At 39.6% G+C, this 21,601-nt stretch overlaps 1 protein-coding gene across 1 annotated transcript in view; it reads left to right on the top strand.

The window, feature by feature from the left end:
- Nucleotides 1–18,596, top strand: part of LOC126100795 (calcium release-activated calcium channel protein 1-like) — a 167,358-nt gene extending 148,762 nt beyond the window's left edge. The window contains exon 4 of the mRNA XM_049911419.1: nt 17,991–18,596. Within this exon, the coding sequence (XP_049767376.1) occupies nt 17,991–18,197 (207 nt within the window). The 3' untranslated portion in view covers nt 18,198–18,596. The remainder of the gene's footprint in view (nt 1–17,990) is intronic.
- Nucleotides 18,597–21,601: the final 3,005 nt, after the last annotated feature.

The raw sequence follows: 21,601 nt of genomic DNA, 5'->3' as shown, positions 1-21,601 counted from the left end.
AGAAGTGTGAGGAAATTAAAACTACCCTCAGTAAGGACACTAGAGAACAGTTGATACACTTCAGAAAAGAATTTCAAGTTAAAGTTGAAAGTTTAAATGAATACATACAAGCTAACACAGACAGCATTGCTGTCATCTACAACAGAGAAGATACTGAAGTTGAAAGATTAGATCAGAAAATAGACAGAACATCAGAAAACCTTAAACAAGAATACAACCTGTATACCACTAATGTAGATACAAAAGTAGAAAATATACACACTAAATACACACAATTGGAGGACGCATTGATGTCCAAACAAACGATTTACAATCAAAATACAATGTATGGGCACATCCAAATGAAATGCTTTCCTGGTGAAAATCTGCACCCTATTGACTTTATTCACCAATGCAAGGATATGTTTGTTTTAGGAATGTCAGATAACATAAAAATTAAGTTAGTAAAACGGTTTCTAGAAGGGGAGGCCCTATCCTGGGCTAATGAGAATAATGATTCTTGGAATACTTTTGAAGAGTTTGAAGCTAAATTTATTTGCAAATTTTGGTCACAATCCATACAAGCCAGATTAAAGTCAGAATTTCTAAATGGACCAGTGTATAGAGGGAAAGTAGGGGGAATGCAAAAATTTTGCAGAGATCAATTGAAAAAACTTGCTCACTTGAATAACTCTTTTGATATTATGACACAAATTGATGTTTTAAAAAGAAGGTTACCAGAGAGACTGCAGTGGGAATTGGTCCATGGACCAGACGATTCAATGGAAGAGTTTCTGAAATTTGTAGATAGATTAGATAGGGCCTTGGAAAGAGAAAATAACCAAAGTTTTGGCTCTGGCAACAACCAGTATGGGGGGTGGAACAGGAATGTAAATAGAGATTATTATGGGAGGAGAGACTTTGGAAATTCTGGAAATAATGCTCCAAATAGGGGAGATAGGAGATATGAAAATGATTTCAGAAACAATACACAGGAGGGAGGATGGAGAAGAGATAACAGGAATGATAGAAATAGGTATTGGGGAAGAGAACAAGATAGAAGTGGGTTTGTTGAAACTAGTGAACAAAACGACAACTACAAACGGACAGACCGAGGGAACCAGACGGGAAACGGTGGACAGTCCCACTAGATGTCTGTAGTTTTGGGGCTAGACAATATTATGACAGGACAACACATAACCGAAACTGGAGAAGGAGAAGATACAATGTAAAGAGTAAGTACCATGAAAATACTGATGTGGTTAGAATGAATAAATTAGAATTTAATAAAAGGTTTTGGGATACTATGAGTAAAAGTGATACAGTTAATAAAAACAGTGTTCAAGCACAGGTAGTTAGTGAAAGTGCAGAAGTTGAAGGTATTGCAGAGTTCCATAGTTGGGCTGAAAAAGATACTGGTGTTAATAACAAGTCAGACATACCACAAATAGAATCTATTTTGGGGGGTTTATTTGATAAGAAGGGGGATGACGAAGTGTTTAATGGAGCCAAAGACTCAATTGCTGAGATTCAGATACATAGGGGGGAAACTGAAGATGGGGTTGTTGTGGAGGAGGAGGAAGAAGTAATACAGGGACATTTAAATAATGATCCTAAGTCAAGTGATGTTGTTGATGAGAGTGTGGAGGAAGAAATAAAAGTATTTATAGAATTGAAAAGTGATTATGTGGTAAAGGTAAGTGATGTGGCAAACATGGATAATAATGAGGTTAATTTAAGTGAAATGCAGACTAGGGAATGTGTATCTGAGGACAAGCTATTGCCGATTGGGAACTATGAAACACTAATCTATGAGAATGGTAATAATAATATTAAAGAAAATATAAAGGGATGGAATGTAAATGTGTGTTTTCAAGAAAAAGGGAAAAAGTTTTTAGAAGTTTTGTGGAACAACTATGGAAACTGTATAAACAAAGATGCCTTTTGGAAAGAATTAGCAAAGGTAAGTGCAACCTTGTATCCTACGTGGTGGACAAGAATCCGTAGTGGACTTTATAAAAAAGGGGGTGAAAACAGTAGTTTGTTAAGTGACAACACAGTGTTAAAAGGAACAGATGAAAACAAAGGTTTATGTTTAAATGTCAGTGCTTTGCACACAGAGAGGGATGTGTCTTAAGTGTAGGAAAGATACATTAGACTTAGGAACTAAAGAAATTGAAAATGATCTATTGTTTGCAAATACAGAAATAGACAAAGATGTTGAGTTAGGTTGTCCATATGTTAAAGTAAACATTGACATTTGTCCATTTGAAATAAAAGAAAGCCCACATCCTAATGCGTATAGACTTATCTTTCCCAGATCAAGAAGGTTATTTGGATTAAGAAACATCACTGAATTGAAACCATATAAACATGATTAAGCACATTTCCCTGTTTGAATACAGTTACTTACCCATTTTCCATAAAGCATGTTATCAGCAAAGATTTTTACTGGTTGTGTCAAATAGCAACTACCACTCATCCTACAGACCCTGGAAAAGTTCCAGATCTCTGAGAGAATGGTTTTATATTTTTATTGTCACTATTGAATATTAAATTTTGAGACATCTTCTTTACTTGCAACGGGCAAGAAGGTGACAAACATTTATTACTTTCCTTTTGTATTGTTGAATATGGGACATACTTGCACCAAATAAAAGACAATGAAAAAATTGTTGTGCAAGACCCATCATTTTGGTACTATTCTTTTCTTAGGCATAAGATTTGTGTACAATTTTCTACAGCTAATCAGATGTTCACCAAGTTTGATGTTTGTGTTATGTTGTGACCAATTTAAGTGTCCAATTTTAGTATTAATATGTTCTTGTACTGTCTTGACTATGTGTCTCAAGGGGAGACAAGTTTTTTAATTAATTCCTTTTTTTTCAAATGCATATTATATTCATACATATGACTTCTCTAGTGTTTGTGTTTATATATCATGTCCATACTTATAATTATGTTCTTTGTTTTCATTTCTTTTATGTGGTTCAAAAAGAACAGACAGTTGCAATATTTTCCTATGGACATATGACCTGTCCATCTATGTAATATATTTATGTTCCTTCTATTATCTTGATTAATCTGTGACTTAATGAGAACTGACTTTGAAATAATTTACATATATTTTTTATATATCTTAAAATTGCATGTGATATATTTGTGTCTGTTTTTGATCATTTTCCATGTGGCTCACTGGGAGCAAAGATTAACATTTTTTTTACTTTCATATATTACTAAATATTTTTATTATGCTGTCATACTGAATGACATAACACAAAGTGCATTTGAAACAACACAACTAAAATATTTGCAGGAAAAAGTCATTTTGAAACGTTGTAATGGTCCTTGTATACATACACATTATGCATAGTAAAACCAAAAAAAATTATTAAAGTAGTACTTTTCCAAATTTTAACAATTTGACACATTTGTCCTAGTCGGCTAATATCATTAACGTTCTGTAAATGATATTACCCGAGGGGGGTATTGTAACGGAACATATTAAAGGCTTTACTGTACCAAAGTATGCAATACCCTCCAAATTCAACCAGTTTAACGAGTATTTATGATTATAGAAAAGTTATTGTGTATGTTAACAATGATTGCATAACATGTCTGCATAAACAGTCAACCCATTAAATTATACTAAGTAACTGACCCACACAAAAGTTTATATCACTTGATCACTGATACAGCAAATGTCATCATGTAAAAACACTAAGTTCATCTTAAATAATTAATATGAAGTACGAAAAATAGTGGCCAACTTAGGTATTTTGGATCTCCTTAAATAAAAATCACCCAGTGAAACCTATTTGTTCACTAGGAGCGTTTTCACTCAGTATTCACGAAATCAATCCTATTTTAGACGAAAACCAATGTAATTCTTAATAATTCATGTTATTTACTTATTTATGCAAATTAGAGAAGTCAATTGACAAACTTCTAAAAAACGGCCTTTTTGTAGCAAAGAATTATTCTGTCAAGTCAACAAATCTGTCTGTCATTTTAATAACATGTTAAATTATGTCACTCGATGCAAATTAATAACTTTTCTGCACAAATTATGATAACAGATGTACATGTGACTTGTAAACTATATCTCTTTTTAGTAGTTCTTTGACAATGTTATAAATACAAGCAGCAAGAACGGTCGGGAAGCAGTCGGAATGTCACTTTGGTAAAGTGTGTTTGTGTGTTATTGTTTGAGGTGGATAAACAATGCAAAGAACATGTAATGGAAATACTACTTTGTGTTGTGTCATGGTGTTTGGTGGACAGTGGAATTAAGATGGCCACCAGAGTAATAAATATTTGAAGTTTACATATTTGTTGGTTTCGCTCGTTCTTTATCATCAAAAGCACATAAAAAACACGGGACCTCATGTTTTTAACCCTAGACAACCAGATGTAGAGCCAGCATCAGCATCGAGAGACAGCAGCGATCCAGCAAGTAGCAGCGATTACTACAACACAATGCATTTTAATGGCGCCAACCTAACATCAGGTGCTAACAAGCTCCGTAAATGGGAGTGAAATAGTGCGATTATAGCAATTAGCAATATCCACGACCAGGCAACCATTACAACTTCCTCCCAGTTTTCTCAGAAGACTCCATGCTTTCCTACTCAAGTGGGTAAAGTCCATATTTTCGACTGTTTCTGCCCATTTCTGCCTCCGAGACATGTCCAAGCTGGACAATAGTTCCGTAGCTATCTCTGGGTCACCATTTTTATAATGTAACTGAAGTCAGTGCCTCATAAGATGCCTTCTTTGCAGTTCATCTCTTGAATATACAGACATTTATAACAAATCAAAATAACCAAGATGACCAACCACTTTTTAGATTTCAGTTAATGCAGTTTTTTGACAATTACTTAACAGCTAACTAATGATGAAGTACTGAATCAAAATGAGCAAAAAAAGACACATGGGGACTTCACCAGCAAAGTGGCAGCAGAGGAGATATGACTCTCTGACTGATGTGGCAGCAGCCATGAGTGGAATATATTGGGAGAAAAGTAGTGTGCTCTGATGGTTCAAATGGCTCTGAGCACTATGGGACTCAACTGCTGAGGTCATTAGTCCCCTAGAACTTAGAACTAGTTAAACCTAACTAACCTAAGGACATCACAAACATCCATGCCCGATGCAGGATTCGAACCTGCGACCGTAGCGGTCTCGCGGTTCCAGACTGCAGCGCCAGAACCGCACGGTCACTTCGGCCGGCGGTGTGCTCTGAACTTTATGCCTGTATGGATGCATATCGGTTGTAGTGCTGTAAACAATGACGTACGTTTTACCCACAACCATGCCAGTGTTAGTCATTTGGCTTTATCCTTTCCCAGGGTAAAATCCACACTGGTGACCTACGACAACCATGTGCAGAAAAACTTGGAACTTGTCTGCATTCTGTGAATTTGCTAATGAGCATTGACAATGGAGCCATCTTGCAGCTATAGTGCACTAGAATTTATATGGCAGGAGAGCACCTTTCATATGGGTGCTTTCAGTGCTTCACATTAACATGTTCGATGACCACCTCTTGTGAAACAGAAAAACAACGTGTTTCAATGCAGTGTCTCTGCATAACTACTGCAGCCTATATTCATTTGAACCTGCTTGCTGTATTCAGACATTGGTCTCCAACTACAATTTTAATGCCCCTCCATTACCAAACTGATGATTCCTTGATGCCTCAGAATGTGTTCTATCAACCAGTGCCTTCTTTTAGTTGGATTGTGCCACAAATGTCTGCGGATTTTATCCCAGAAAAGGACAAAGCCAATAACTAATAACAGTTTGGTTGTGGAAAAAATGAACTTTATTCTGTACAGCAGCACAACACAATAAGCGTAAAGCTCAGCACACACTACTTTCCGCTCTAGATACTCCACTCATAGCCATTCTGGTCAGAGAGTTTTATCAGCTACACTGCCACTATTGCTGGTGAGGTCCAAACAGATTGCCCCATCTGACCTCTGGGAGTGTGGAGCTCTGGGGAAGGAGGCAATAAGGATTAGGGAGTTGTCAACACTGTGGTCCTCTCCACGCATGTGTGTGTGATCAGCCGCACCATGACTGATTGCAATGCAGGGCACAGCTGGATCATTTCTCAGTGAGGAAGGAGAAGGAGCACAATGATGTTGACTTCACCTTGTTTAATGTACATGGTATTGCCTGAGCTGGGGCAAAGGCTGGTATAGATGGCTGTAACAGGAACAATCTGTTATGGTTGGTGCCAGTGTGCAACTAGTTTGTGCGTGCAGTGAGGTAGGTAGAGTGGAGGCATCAGCATCCATAGCAATAGTAGTAGGAGATCACGATGTTCTGGGGGCTGTAATTATGAGAAAGTCAGTTGAAAAACTGGTTGTATTTGTGACTGAATCTGCATCACTGAAGAGTTTGTAACTGCAAGTCAAAGTGTCTGGTGATAAAACTGTTGTTGACTTCATGCTCCTCGTGCTTCCATTCAAATACGAGGAAGTTATTTACCAGCTAGACCCAGATGTCATCTGGCAGGAATTGACGTATGTCGAGGTTTATGATGAACGTGTCATTTGTGTTTGGAATGGGCGATGGGCCATCAGCTTCTGCAATGATGTGTGTTGTGGTATCAATATGCGTGGCCTCCACATTATCATTATGAGTGATATCGCGCCATACCCTTGCGAATTTAAGCCAGTTGACTGCCACGGTGATATGCTTCCCATGGAGCAATATATCAAAAGTATTGGTGTGGTGTGGGCCAGAGTAAGGTGACTGCAATGTGACTCAGACATTGTTGTCCCATAATGTGCCATAGTCACAGTCTGCTAGTGCTTGGTGAACTGTGCACCTATGATGGTGGTATTCTGAGCCATGGAGTGTGTTGTTTATTTCATTTTAGGAGGGTGGTGAGCTCTGTGGTCCCTTGTGCTTATAAAGGAATCACAAAGTCTGCAGGCAGAGTGAGCAGCTCACCATACAGAAAAACTTATAGAGAATATTAGAATATGGAATCATTCGCCACTTGAATGTGTGTGGGAGATATGTCCGTCTTCTCTCATAAGTGTTCAGGAAGTGAGGTACTTACTGCCAAACCCATGTCAATGAGGAAACATTGGTTTCGAATGTGGTCAAGGATAAAGAGTCTGCCATCCTGGTGAGACGATGACAAGTGGGACTTTTTTCCAACGTGTAATGGAGTTAGTCACCATGAACTGCTGTTACAACCCAGTGCACCTATTGTGGACATGCTTTCAATTTTGGGGCTATACACTGGCATACAGCTCTACACTGCGGTGCCAAATTTTGTGTGAAACCAGGACAGCAATGGCCTTGACATTGTGTCTTGGTAGGGGTATTGTGCTGAGTGTGTGGGTGTTTGTTTTGATTGTCTGGAAATCACCACTCTGTGGGATGGGGTTGACATGACACTTGGTGTCCATGAGTTCTCAGGTCGGTTCAGCTGCTTGGTGCGGACTAGCTGCTGAGTGTCCCAGTGCACATCACTGTTATTGGCGACACTGATACATTGTCTATGTTGCAATATTGTACCAGTTCCATCTGCTGACATTAATTTCTGCGTAAATAATTCAGGCTCATGCAAAATCATTACTAGTAACACTTGGGGTGGTAGTTTGTTGATCCACAGAGTCTGAAGTGTGTGATCGGGCACGAGATTCATGTCCAAAAGCATACACAGCCAGCATCAAAGTTGTTCCCTGAGGTTTGTCTTATATGACTTGTTTTAATTGCTGCCACGATGTTGGAGTAATGCTGATTCCACAGTGTCATATCCATTGTCGTCTAGGTATACCAGAATGGCGTCACTGATAACATCTACGAGTACATGTTCACCTAGGTGACACAGGAATCCAATGAATTTTTAACTGTCATCAGAAATGCTGTGATTGGCAAGTATGCACTCAGTGATTGCAAATGACACTGCCATTTTTGGTAAGGACGGGATGGCTGTAACTTAAAATGTGCACTAAGGCGTACAGACTTGTCACTGGTATATGATGGTGCTGGTTGCCTCATCAGTGTTTGGAGAGGCACAATGGAAGAGCTCTCAATTCCTGGATGTGGCACAGTTGTAAATCCTGTGAGGATGTCCACAAATTGTACAACCAGTTGGACCATGTGACCTGGTATAAACTGGTTGATCAGATTTGTATGTGGCACTGTGGGCATGACAGTGTTGGAGAACATTCCATAATTTGCATTTACAGCAGCCTGTCCCACAGCGTCTTCGTGGTATGCAGGCATTTACAATCATGAACAAAGTCACTCAATAGACTGTCCATACGTACTCATTCTTCAGTAGTGCAGGTAACATTGTCAGCCAATACCGGCTACATTCAACAAGGTGAATCCAACATCATTGTGCTCTCTTTCCTGACTCGCTGAGAAATGATCCAGCCATGCCCTGCACCGCAGTCAGCCACGGTGGAGCTCGCCACATGGACAGACATGAAGAGGATCACAGTGTTGATGTCTCCCAATCCTGATTACCTCCTCCCACAGAGCTCCATACTCCCAGAGGGCAGAGGGTGGGTGGGGGAACCTAATTTACAACCTTTGCCTTAGGTCAACTCAATGAGAGATCCTTCTCAGGGCAAAACATGGTGAACTGAGCTTATTGATTAGTTTATCTATCGTATTTACTCGAATCTAAGCCGCACTCGAATCTAAGCCGCACCTGAAAAATGAGACTCGAAATCAAGGAAAAAAAAAATTCCCGAATCTAAGCCTCACCTGAAATTTGAGATTCGAAATTCAAGGGGAGAGAAAAGTTTTAGGCCGCACCTCCAAATCGAAACAAAGTTGGTCCATTGCAATATGAGACACAATTTAGGCCGAATGAATGACGATACAGCTACAGTAGTTTGGTTCGAGTCGTAAGCTTAGCAGTTAAGCTTTACCAGGTAGCCATTGCTATGAGTCAGGTGCTCCGTCCGTATTTATATGGGTACCCTTCCTTTTCCACGTGCTTCGTCTGGTTTGAATTGATAACTTATTTTTCTTTGATCTGATAAGTGCCGTTCTCTTTGTTATAGGTGTTTACATCACTCTAAGCTGAAAATGCATTACTGTACTGCGTCATGCACTGTTTTCGCATTCTGATAATGGGTGTTTACGGCCTGTCACCGCTCGCGGCATTGCTTGCTTTTGTGCGCGCTACTGCCGCTTACTATTAAAGAGAGAGAGAGAGAGAGAGAGGAATCGTCTCATTAGCGAAACAATGGCAAGAGACTGCTATTTGTTGTTACTTACACTGCTGCTTTCATTGATAATGATCAACAAGAACCAAATAATAGACTGCGGATGATAGAAGATGTTCTGAACGAGAGTATAGCGAAAATTTTTCTCCGTTTGAAAATCTTTGCAGACGCCTCTTTAGTACATTACATTCTGCACAGAAATTAGAGTCATCTTAGATTTAAAAATCTAGTCAATTGCCGTGCTTCATTTCTGACTGTATCACTATTAGGCATAAGAATAATATGAATATAAACATGAAATAAGGATATAAATATACTTCCGCCTTTGCTGTTGTCTCACTCTAGTTTCATAGTTTATTAGGCAGACAGGATTTAAATGTGATAGCAGCAAACACGAAAGAATACATGGCAAAATGTTTATATTCGCATTATTCTTATGGTGAAGAGAATACTGCATGTGATTCACAATTCATAAAAGTTGCTACTAGCAACCATCTCTTCTCACAGGTAGGAAAAAATTCAGAACGTAGAGTTGGCCATATTGACTAACATCCCAAACAGTCTTGCCAGTAGGATTTTCGTTGTTCATTGAAATGCTGCTACATTTGAAGATTTACAATACAGAATTTGTATTTACTTCGTTGGATAATCTAGGAAATGCAGTGGTCGAAACTCGGGGCGGAGAAAAAAGCTCGTCTTCCACCCCGTTTTTTTTTTTTTTTTTTTTTTATTTATTTACTGACGCAGAGGTTTTGGCGCCAGTATTTATCTTTGTGCCTGCAAAGCATGCTTGTGTAGCGCTATATATTTGGCGGCAGAAGTTAGTTGTGGCGGCACCTACCAACATTTTGCAGAACTTCCGCGTACTCTGCACTCGATTCTAAGCCGCAGGCGGTTTTTTGGATTACAAAAACTGGAAAAAAAGTGCGGTTTAGATTCGAGTAAATACGGTACATGTTGACTCCATTTTAATCATATTCCTAGATTGCCAAAAGGTATTCACCACTGTACCACATTTCAACTACTAACCGAGATATGGCCATATGGAGTGTCTTCGCAAGCATGCGATTGGCTTGAGAAATATCTGATTAATAGGACCCAGTATGTTATAGTGGATGGTGAATGTTCCACAGAGATGAAAGTAACATTGCATGTGTTCAAAAGAAGTGTAACAAGATTTCTAATGCTTTCAATACAGATAAATGATTGTCACAAAGGATCAGCAGCATTATAAGATTGATTGTTGGTGGTGCAGTTGTGTACAGAAATGTATCATCATATGACAATCATATGGAATAACAGAAATGCCTGGACAAAATTTCCTCTTGGTTTAATGAATGGCAGATTTTTTTAAAAAGTGGACATGTGTAAGACAATGCCTATAACAAAGATGAAGATCCCAACAGTACCTGACTACAAGATTGGTAGTAAACATCTTGAGCACAGAACATCACATAACTATTACTAACAAGCTATTTGAAATGGGAAGATCACATAATAAAAATATTAGGGTGGGTGAATGTAAGACTTGGATCTGTTTGAATGGTCCTAGGAAAATGCAATGCAGCTGTTAAGGAAATCACAAACAAGCTGCTAGCGTGGCCAGTTCTTGAGTATTTTTTGAGGATTTGGAGTTCTTATCTGTTAGCATGACAGACACTGAACGAATTCAGAGAGGCACTGCTAAGAACATCATAGGTCAGTACAATCCATATAAAAATATACTCATGAATCTTAAACAGAAATCCTTCAAAAAGAGCTTACATAGTTCTCATGAAACCATGTTGAGAAAATTTAGAGAACCTTGTGGTGACCACCAACATTGAACATGGAAAGACTGATTGTAACAAGAACTACTGTGAAGGACTTCATGATTATCTTTGACCCAGTCTCATTTCAGCTGTCATTGTGTGTGTTATACTTCATTTTGTATTGTGCTAAATTCAATAAAAGTGCTTTCTCCAAATGTCTGCTTTTGTGTAGATCATCTCCTTTCTTCATTAATTCGCCATGGGAATAGGAATTACCACACTGGTGACCATGTTTTCATGTATTCATGTAGCACGTTTATGATTTAGTTCATAGTACCAAAGCCTGCATAATGGACTGGAAACATTTTTGTGACTTGGACTCCTGCATGGGCACAGAGACAAGGGTTTTTTTTTGTGTGACAGTTTTGCCATTCAGCCTATACAAATTCCGCACTTGTTTGTAGCTACCAGCTTCCATCTGTCTGCAAATGTGAACTCTAGCCTCTCCAAGTTGCTGCCACCAAACACAGGAACCACACACAGGTCCACATGTGCACTTCCACAGCATGCCAAAATATCCCAACTTCATTCCATGCCAAATCAAAGAAGATGTGTCTGGCCCTTTCCCAGTGCCACCACACCAGATGTATGTACATAATGTGGGGCTACTCCCCTCTTCCACTATGACCAGACATGTACTTTCGTGCAGTCCCCGTACCACCAACATTACGGTTTGCTCATTTGTGACCACGGTCACATCATCCATGATGATGGTGGGCTCATCTTCACCAATTGCACCATGTGCCTTGTGTGGACAGTGTATCCCTACCCTCTCCATGCAGATTCGGGCAATGCACCACTTCCTTTGCGGAAAGAGAAACCCAAAATGTGATTTGTCTTGATTGATCACCTGTTGAATTTCCATGGAATTCTGAGTGATGATCCATGCTTCATACACTCAGTTAACCACTTACACAATGAGACAGACCTGCTTAGTGACCTGATGCTGAATCCACCATCATAACATAAATATGCAACAGCTCAGTGCAGCATTATCAAGTGCCTGTCATACCTTCCCACTGAAACAATTCACTACATTATACATGATGTGCAACTGTAGGATGGGATTCCATCTCAATTGTGGCATCATCTCCATGCCCAAGTGGTGCTTAGTGACCTGATGCTGAATCCACCATCATAACATAAATATGCAACAGCTCAGTGCAGCATTATCAAGTGCCTGTCATACCTTCCCACTGAAACAATTCACTACATTATACATGATGTGCAACTGTAGGATGGGATTCCATCTCAATTGTGGCATCATCTCCATGCCCAAGTGGTGCCCGACAAGCTGGACTCTTTGGCTGGTTAAACTGGCAGCCAGTCTTCAACTACATCTCCTATCCCACAAGCCTGCTTTTTTAAAAGAGAAACTCCATCTTGCTGCCCAGGCCTACAGTATTATTCAGCATCACCGGCTCCTTCCCTCCAGCAGCTCTCATGTTGATTCAAAGGTTGGCAATACTCCTCCTGCCAGGTGCTTGCTCATCCAACAGGTAGAGGTCATGCCTGCAGTGCACACTTCCATCAGCTACCTACTATGCCATCTGACGTCAACCTCCGGTACTACCTGTGCCATCAGCACCTCCTTCCCACTCTTCTCCTGTGGCTGAGCAAGTGTGCAGCACACCCTGCAGCTCGAGTAATGCCACAGCAGATGCTGCATCCGGCATACCCATTATATTAATATCATGTAACTTTTGGCAACTCCAAAAAGTCTTGTCATCTGCCATGTGAGTAGGTACTCAAATTCTGGCTGTGAATCCATCTAGGTGTCATGACTCACTACCACGCTACAGGGTGCCATTCCTCTACTCAGTTGTCCAATACACTGGCTCCACCCACCGGCAGGCTCTAAATTTTCGACCGCACCAGCATTCTCAACTTCGTCATTGACACCGGGCCATGCCAGTATCAACCCGCTATAGTGTGCCCCTTCAAGCCTTCTCCCTGCATCATTGTTACTTCATACAGCTAACAACTCTGACATAGCTGTCTATGTCTCAACTGACCATCTCCAGCACACACCAGACCTACTGTCCGCCTGCTTAGCTGGATGGTAACGTGCTCACCTCCAATGCAAGCGGGCTCGGGTTCAATTCCCGGCCAGGTTGGAGATTTTCTCTGCTCAGGGCTGGGTGTTGTGTTGTCCTCATCATCATTTCTTCCTCATCACTGGGCGCACAATGCAGCATCGACTGAAAGTAGACTTGCACTTGGCGGCCGAACTTCCCCGGATGGGGCCTCCCGGCCAATGATGCCATGCGCTCATTTAATTTTTTTACCAGACCTACTCTTCCTTTGGACTTTCCAGGTAGCAGACATCGACAGCTTCAACATCAAGACCATTTTTTTCAAACATTTTGATCTCTTACCAATCCTCTAGTCAGCCATACTGCTTCATCACACATCGAGCTCCCACATTTCATGTACCTTGCAGCCTCACACCCCTCTCCTCCCATTCACTGCAACATGCTCATCTCCACTGTCTCTAAGTGCACATGTCTGATGATGGAATTCATCAACTTGGTGGCCCAGGTCGTGACTCAACATTGCGAGATCATCAGTCATCGTTCTGACAACAACAAACAATGCATCAGCTGATCACCAATGCCTCTGCTAACCTGGCACTTGCTCTTGGCACTGTCACCAACTTCACTGCATTATGGCCACATGACATCATCAATGCTTTACCTGTTCCTGACCGATCTCCATCTTTGACTTTGCTGCAAACTCTGCAGGTCAGGGACAATCAAACTACCAGTGTTTCATATGTTCCAGCTCCACTGTCCAGTATTGTTACACATGTGCTACCCTCATTCATAGGTACTATCACTAACAGCACCTGCCACAGACTAGTTACTACAGAGGGCTCCCCAAACCAGTGTATGGCTCACTGCCTCAATGCCATGCTAAAGTTGCAGCCCAGGACCTCTTAGATTCTGGAACTGTGCATCCTTTGGACAGTAATTTATGTCCCCTATACACCCAGTACTAAGAGAGCTGGTTCTTTCTGCTTATGTGGGGAACAGCAAACTCAATGCTTCAACAATCCTCAACAATTATCCAATACTGTACATACAGGATTTCATGCAACAATTGTACGGTGCACAGATTTTCAGCAATACTGACTGTCACAAGGCTTATCACAAAACCCCCATCACCATGGTGATATACCTAAAACTGTTAGTATCACCCACTCATCTTATTTGAATATTGTTACTTTTGTTCTCACTCCCTTTTGTTAAGCATATTTTGATCTGTTTCTCTTGAAGAACACATTTCCTGGGCCAAACCGTCTCTGCCAATGTCATTTGCCCTATATCCAATCATGTCATGTTCATCCATGATTTGCCATTAACCAAGACATTTTGCAACATCTGACATTTCCTTGGAATGATTATTTTTTCCAGCATCATATTTCTCATACTGCATCCCTGCAATACACTCTGACAAATGCCTTGGCAAGCAAAAACACTTCTGGCACCTGCAAAGTGCTATGGTCAGATAACATGTGGCATGCTTTCAACATGCATAAAATCACACTGGCCAATGCTGTCTTGCTCATTCACACCTTCACTGATGCACATGTTTCTGTCACTACCAAGATGAGCGAATCTTTGATCAGCACCATCCTATAAAAGCACCTTGGTGGCTCAACACAGCCCCTTTGTTTCTTCTCCAAGAATCTCTCTGCCTCACTACATAAGTGGTCTGCTTTCCATAGGAACTATATAAAAGGTGGTCCACCAATTTTGTGAAGACATAGAAAGCTGATTTGTAACTAATTACACATATCACAAACCACTATCAGATGCCATCCGTAATCATGCTAGTGACTTGTCACCCCGGAGCATTCATCACATGGACCTCATTTGCCGGTACACAACTGAAGTCCATTATATCAAAGGAGCCAATAATGTTATCACAGACTACATGTCACAAGCACACACCACCGCTTTGCTTTTGGAGTTGGCTGAACTGGCACGCCCACAACAAGATGATCTGGATACCTGGATATCTGCCATTTACCACAAAATGATGCTACCACATTGGCTATTGAGCCACAGTCTTCATGCCTTGCGCTATGTGATACCTCTGCAGGTACCGGGTGCCCCCTCAATCTGGTCTCACTGAACTGCAGTCTTCTAAGCAATTCATGACTCGCTCATCCTGGCATTAAGGCCATTACCCGTCATGTCACCAAACTTTTCATTTGGACAGGGGTTAAGTCAGACTGTTGTGCCTGGAAAAATGCATGCTTACTATGTCAACAGAATAAAGTTGGATGCTATGTCTGACCTTCACTAGGCCAATTCAGCATCCCCAAAGGATGGTTTCAACATGGTCATAACAAATGAAACTTCCTGGCAGATTAAAACTGTGTGCCGGACCGAGACTCAAACTCGGTCTGGCACACAGTTTTAATCTGCCAGGAAGTTTCATATCAACGCACACTCTGCTGTAGAGTGAAAATTTCATTCTATGGTCATAACAACCTCATTGGTCCTTTGCCCCTTTTAGATGGCTAAAAATACATACCATATATTATCGACAGCATCAGCAGGTGGGTTGAGGCTTTGGTTGAGCATGTCTGCACACACATTACTCACATCCGCACTCTGCCTTTGCACACCCACACTGCGCCACATGCCTTTATTCATAAGAACTTAGAGCACTGTGACTACATAATACTCTGCAATTGACACTGTAAGGGCCTTATTCTGGTCCCTACGAAGTGCTCTGTAGAGCCACCCACACCTTCAATATCCTCTTATGTGATAAGCCACAAACTGTCTCCATCAAACAGACCCAAGCCAACTTGTATGCTTGATGATGGTCACCCCCTCATGGATACGTTAACATCTCCCTCAGCTGATGACTTTTCTCCTTCCCCATGGAACTCTCATTGTCTGACTTCCCCAGCACCAGCTACACATGTGATTCATGTGCTTCATGTGTTCTGAGTGCTCGAGGCAACACATGTGACATCCCTCCCTCTTATACTTCCCCCACTGGCACTTGTCTCCAGCTTCCAGTGTCTCTCTCTTTCTCCTGTGTCGCACTCTTTAACATCGACATCCCCTCTTTCTCAGTCAAGGATCTCTCCTTACAGCTACATGATCACATTCTCTTTGTGCTCCACATATCCCCCTGCAAGCTCAATGACTCTACACACCATGTCACACTCCTGAGCACCTTCATCCTTCCTCTGATGTGGAAGAAGACTGCATCACTTTGATGGCCACCAACTCTGTCCTCTGCCATGGCTTCAAAGCTTCGTTGTTTTGGACCTAGACAGCTCCACACCTTTCCCTTCTGTGAGAAACAGTCCAGTTGTGCCCCCTTTCCAGGCTGGCCACAACACAGCTGGTCAGGTCACACACGACATCTGATACTGACTGATCATCGCAACGCCTCATCGACCTTGGTGCCACATTTCCTTCTCTGAGCTTCACACTGCTTCCCATGAGTTATGATATCCAACCCTTATCCTTGCTTGTATTCAATTTTATCCTCATTTCTTTTTGGGAAGAACAAAACTCAAACTGCTTTAGGAATATGTTTCAGAAAGAGTTAAATTTTGCGCCCAAACAAAACACGCTTCACTTCAGCCTCATCCTCACGAAGCACTAAGAAATATCATATTAGGACTGCTATGAATGTTTTGTTCGCATTATGTCTTGCACCATTAATTGTCATGTCTGTATACCTGGCATGTTTTGCACATATTAATATTAAGTTAAACATCTTTATGGTACAAATTAAACAGCAGTCATAACTCATCTTTATTGCTACAATGCCATATTCACAGTATATCATAACATCTGCCATTTGAAAATCTTGAAATAATAAGCACTGTAATCATTGCAAATAATTATTTTTAAAAAACTATTTTGATTTTATTGGAACAGTCGCCAATGTACATCACCAAGAGACAGAAGTTTGAACAATTTTGAAAGTATACTCATCTGTAGGATGTGTAATTCTGTCTGGATATTACTGATCTTAATGAACCAAAACACTGTTTTATATTATTTGTCATTTACTGCTCCCAATTTTACCAGACAAAGAAAAATTTTATTTTACACACTCCTGACAATAACTAACACAAGCTGCCTTAAAAATAGCTGGAATTGGACTCTCCTTTGGCAGGCACTGCCACAGCAGTATAAATACATATAGCAATCAACTTATTTCACATTACTGTTTAGATGATACCTAACTGAAATTCTAATTAAAAGTTCTAAATCTTTGACAGTTCAAACATAGGATTCGTTAACACAAAATGTAATTTCAAATCTTATGTGAGCAGAATTTATACAGAGAAACAGTTTTAGATCGAAATTTGGAGAATTATGTATTGCAAACAATCAGCACAGATTAAGTCAATATACATTTTAATTACTTGGTGCTTCTTGCTACAAACATTCTCTTTAAGTCTTTGGCAAAAGGTGAAAATTTATTATAGTCAGCACTTTTGTAGAAATGGGATGAATATTTTTAAGTCGGTTACAAAAAATAAAGTCTTTTGAAACCTTCCATAGATCATGATTTTATACAAAATAACAATACTATGTCATAAACAGCATTTTTTTCAGTGAGATTTCGGGATTGTAGCTGGATCACGTTGACTTCTTGCCAGCCAAAATATAGTAGCAAGGAGTCAACATGATGTGGCTGCAATCCCGAAATCTCATTGAATGTTCAGTACACCGGGAAAACTTCAAAAATCACATCATTAGTTTTGTTAACTCTAATTATATTTGAAACCCAGCATAACATAGAAATTACATGGAAATTGTGAATGTCGGAAAGTTAACAATAATTACAGATGTAGTCATTCCCATGACCTTTGTACAGGTTGTATACTGAAGTTACAGGATCAGACTGTATACTAGTCTGTACCATTATGATATCAGATATGTTAACTATATCCTTTGGTAAGCTTGTAGGTTAACCTACCTGTGTTTAAATTTTTCAGATTGTTTTGCTGAACTGGGTGAAATTCTGGGACTACACACTAACGGCATGCTGGGCTGGTACAATTGCTATGATGCCATTCATGATAGCCTTTGTTGCTTTTTGTATCTACTTCCATCGGACATTTCTGGAACATGGTTATCAGTTTCATCAAGAACAGATTGTCGCCATCCATAAGCAGTATGAAAAAATGTTGTGTGAAGTGTGAAAGGACAAAAAAGAAAGTGTTAAATTATTTATTGCTGTTATTAGTCTAACAGGACTGTTGTACTAATAATAGTGAAAACTGTAAATACTGATCAATAGCATTAACTACTCTCTACTTAAATATGTATAGTAACCACGTTCCATGAGCAGAAAAACTAGTGATGGCCTCAGAAGAACATGAACAGGGATCAGGATATATCTTGCAGGTCTGAAAACACAGAGTTACTTGCAATGTAGATAAAGACTATTTTCACACAAATATTTATTGTAATCTTTGTTTCCATCAGATACTAATAAGTTTTTGTATCAACTCTAGTTTAGTGTAAGAGTAAAAAGAAATTGGCTGCTCTCATATAAATCATTCCGTAAGTACACTTCAGGACTATGATAAGGCACAACAATAAATTACATGGAAAAATGTTTTACGGTATGACTGCAATTACAACAAGTGGAAGGATTTACACGCTGAGAAAAGTAGGTAAAGAGCTAGCATTAGTGTAATATCTCAATAAGGAACTTGAAATATTTAGCACTGGAGAGAAGCTTGTAGCAGAAGTATGGCTTAGGTTTAAAAGATTAGTTGATCATGCACTAAATAGATATGTAACTAGTAGAATAATCCTTGATGGTGGTGGGACTCTCTATGGTATACAGTTACTGTAAAGGTACTTCTAAACAAACAGAGGCTACTGTATAATATGTATAAAACAAAATGAAGAACTATAGACAGGAAGATGCTGAATGAAATGTGTTTGGCAGTCAAGAGGGCAATGCATGAAGTCGTCAATGAGTACTGCAGCAGAATATTATTGAGAGGTCTCTCACAAAAACCAAAGAAATTCTGTCCATATGTAAAGGCCATTGCAGTACCTAAGTTGGTGGCCTGACATTCATGGACGAGACAAGGACTGAAATACAGTGTAGCAAAGCAAAAGTACAAACGATGAACTTTATTTTCAAATGTTCATTTGTTAATGAATATCAGGGCCTGACGGAATCCATATTGGATTCTATACTGAACTTGTGGCTGAGTAACCCCTTTTTTTTAAACCATAATCTGTCTTAGATCCCTCAAACAAAAACCCATGCTGGGTGGCGGGAAGACAGCACAGATCACACTCGTCTAAATGAAGGGCAGCAAGTAATCCACAAAGGTACCATCCAATATGTTTAACATCAGTTTGCTGTAGAATCTTAGAATATATTTTGAGCTAAAATGTAACGAGGTATGTTGAGGGGAAGGACCTTCTCTATGCCAGTCAGCATGGATTCTGAAAATATCAATCATGTGAATCCAACTCATATTTTTCTCACATGATATCCTGAAATCCATGGATCAAGACAGTCAGGTAGATGCACTATTTTTAGATTTTTGGGTTTCTGCGTGTCAATCGATAAAAATAGAACTCTAAAAGTATCACTCTGTTGTCTGTCTGCCTGCCTGTCTGTCTGTCTCTTCATCCAACAGTTAAGGCCCCTTTTTCTTAGGAACAGGTAGGGGTATTGGATTGAAATTTTTGTCACTTACTGAGGTCCACAGTCCCTTGATAATTTGAAACATTTAAGCATCTAAATCAATGCAATCAAAATATATGCCCATTTATGTCACATACTTCAATACTCATAAACCCACTCATCAAAACCTAGAGGTCACTTCCCTTTCCCTTAGAATCATAAATATAGGCAAGAAGCAAAGTGAAAAATCCAAAAATTGTTAATTTGTAATTATATCACACAAAACATAGTTTTTTGCCATTTGTTCTCTGCTTGTTTGTCTCTCTGTCTTTTCAGACCCCTTTTTCTCAGGAATGGGTAAAGGTATTGAGTTGAACTTTATGATAAGTACTAATGTCAATGGTCCCTTGGCAGGATAAATAATTTAAGCTTCTAAGTTAATGCAATCAGAAGGTACAACCATATACGTCAAATATTTTGATATTCACAAACTCACAAATCAAAACCTATAGATGAACTGTCTATATACACATCAAGCCTGGTGGTCTAGTGATAAAGATTGCGCCTGGAAACTGAGAGGTCACAGGACTGAATCATGGGTGGACCATGGATTATTCTGTCTTCATTTCAACATAGCCTTCATCTCTCAACAGTATAAAACGTTTCCAGAAACAATGCATGATCCAGATTCCATGTTAAAATGTAGGTCCCCTTTCCCTCGACGGATAATTGATGTACATTACGGACATGCAAGTCGCCAAAGTGGCACCAGATATAAAGACTTGCAACAAGCTACTGAGTTACATGAAATTATTATTATTATCTTCTTTCCTTTCTCAGACCTTAGGTATTATTATTATTATTATTATTATTATTATTATTATTATCATTAATATACACAATTAAGTTTGTATGGAACCCTCAGAGTGAAGTCTTACTTGCACTTGTCCAGTTTTATTGAAAAGCATTTGACTCAGTTCCAAACTTACACCTATAATCGAATGTATGATCATATAGGGTATCAAGCAAAATTTGCTTCTGGATTGAGGAGTTCTTGGTAGGGAAGAAACAACAAGTTATCTTGGATGGAGAGTCGTTAACAGATGTAAAAGTGACCTTGTGTGTACTGCAGGAAAGTGTGTTTGGACAATTGCTCATGTTGTACATTAATGACCTTGCAGAAAATATTAATAGCAACCTCAAACTTTTCACAGATGATGCAGTTATCTATAATGAAGCACTGCTGAATAAGGCTGCACAAATAGTCACATCATGATAAGATGGAAAGATTGGCAACTTGATTTAAATGTTCAGAAATGTAAAATTGTGCTCTTCATACAGAATCCTATGACTACAGTATCAATGAGTCATAGCTGGAATTGGTCAACTGATACAAATACCTGGGTGTAACAATTTCTAGGGATGTGGAATGGAACAATCACATTGGCTCAGTTGGAGGTGACACAGGTGGCAGACTTCCATTTATTGATAGAATACTAGAGAAATACAGTCAGTCCACAGAAGAAATTTTTTAGGGCCTACAAATCACTTATGCAACCCATCCTGTCTTGGCACTATTTCCGCTGTGATCAAACTAATCTTGTCCTCAAATTCCTACAGGAGTGATATGTAGGGGATCCTAGTACATTCCTAGATTCATCATTTAAAGATGACCCTTGAAACTTTGTAAATAGGTTTTTCTGGATAATTTGGATCTATCTTCAGGTGTCTGCCACTTTGGTTTCTTAATCATTTCTGTGACAATCTTCAAAAGGTCAAGCAAATCTGTGACTGTTCACACTGACCTTCTTTATATACATCCAATATCCTCTGTTAGTCCTACAGCTCAAGTGTATGGGACTCATTCCAAACAGAACTAACAGAGGATATTGAATATATATAGAGAAGGGCAGTGCAAATTGTCACAGTTTTGTCTGACCTGTGGAAGAA

The sequence above is a fragment of the Schistocerca cancellata genome, chromosome 9 (assembly GCF_023864275.1).
Source record: "Schistocerca cancellata isolate TAMUIC-IGC-003103 chromosome 9, iqSchCanc2.1, whole genome shotgun sequence".
Taxonomy (NCBI): domain Eukaryota; kingdom Metazoa; phylum Arthropoda; class Insecta; order Orthoptera; family Acrididae; genus Schistocerca; species Schistocerca cancellata.
The sequence above is the reverse complement of the archived record's forward strand: the minus strand, read 5'-3'. Positions and strand labels throughout refer to the sequence as shown.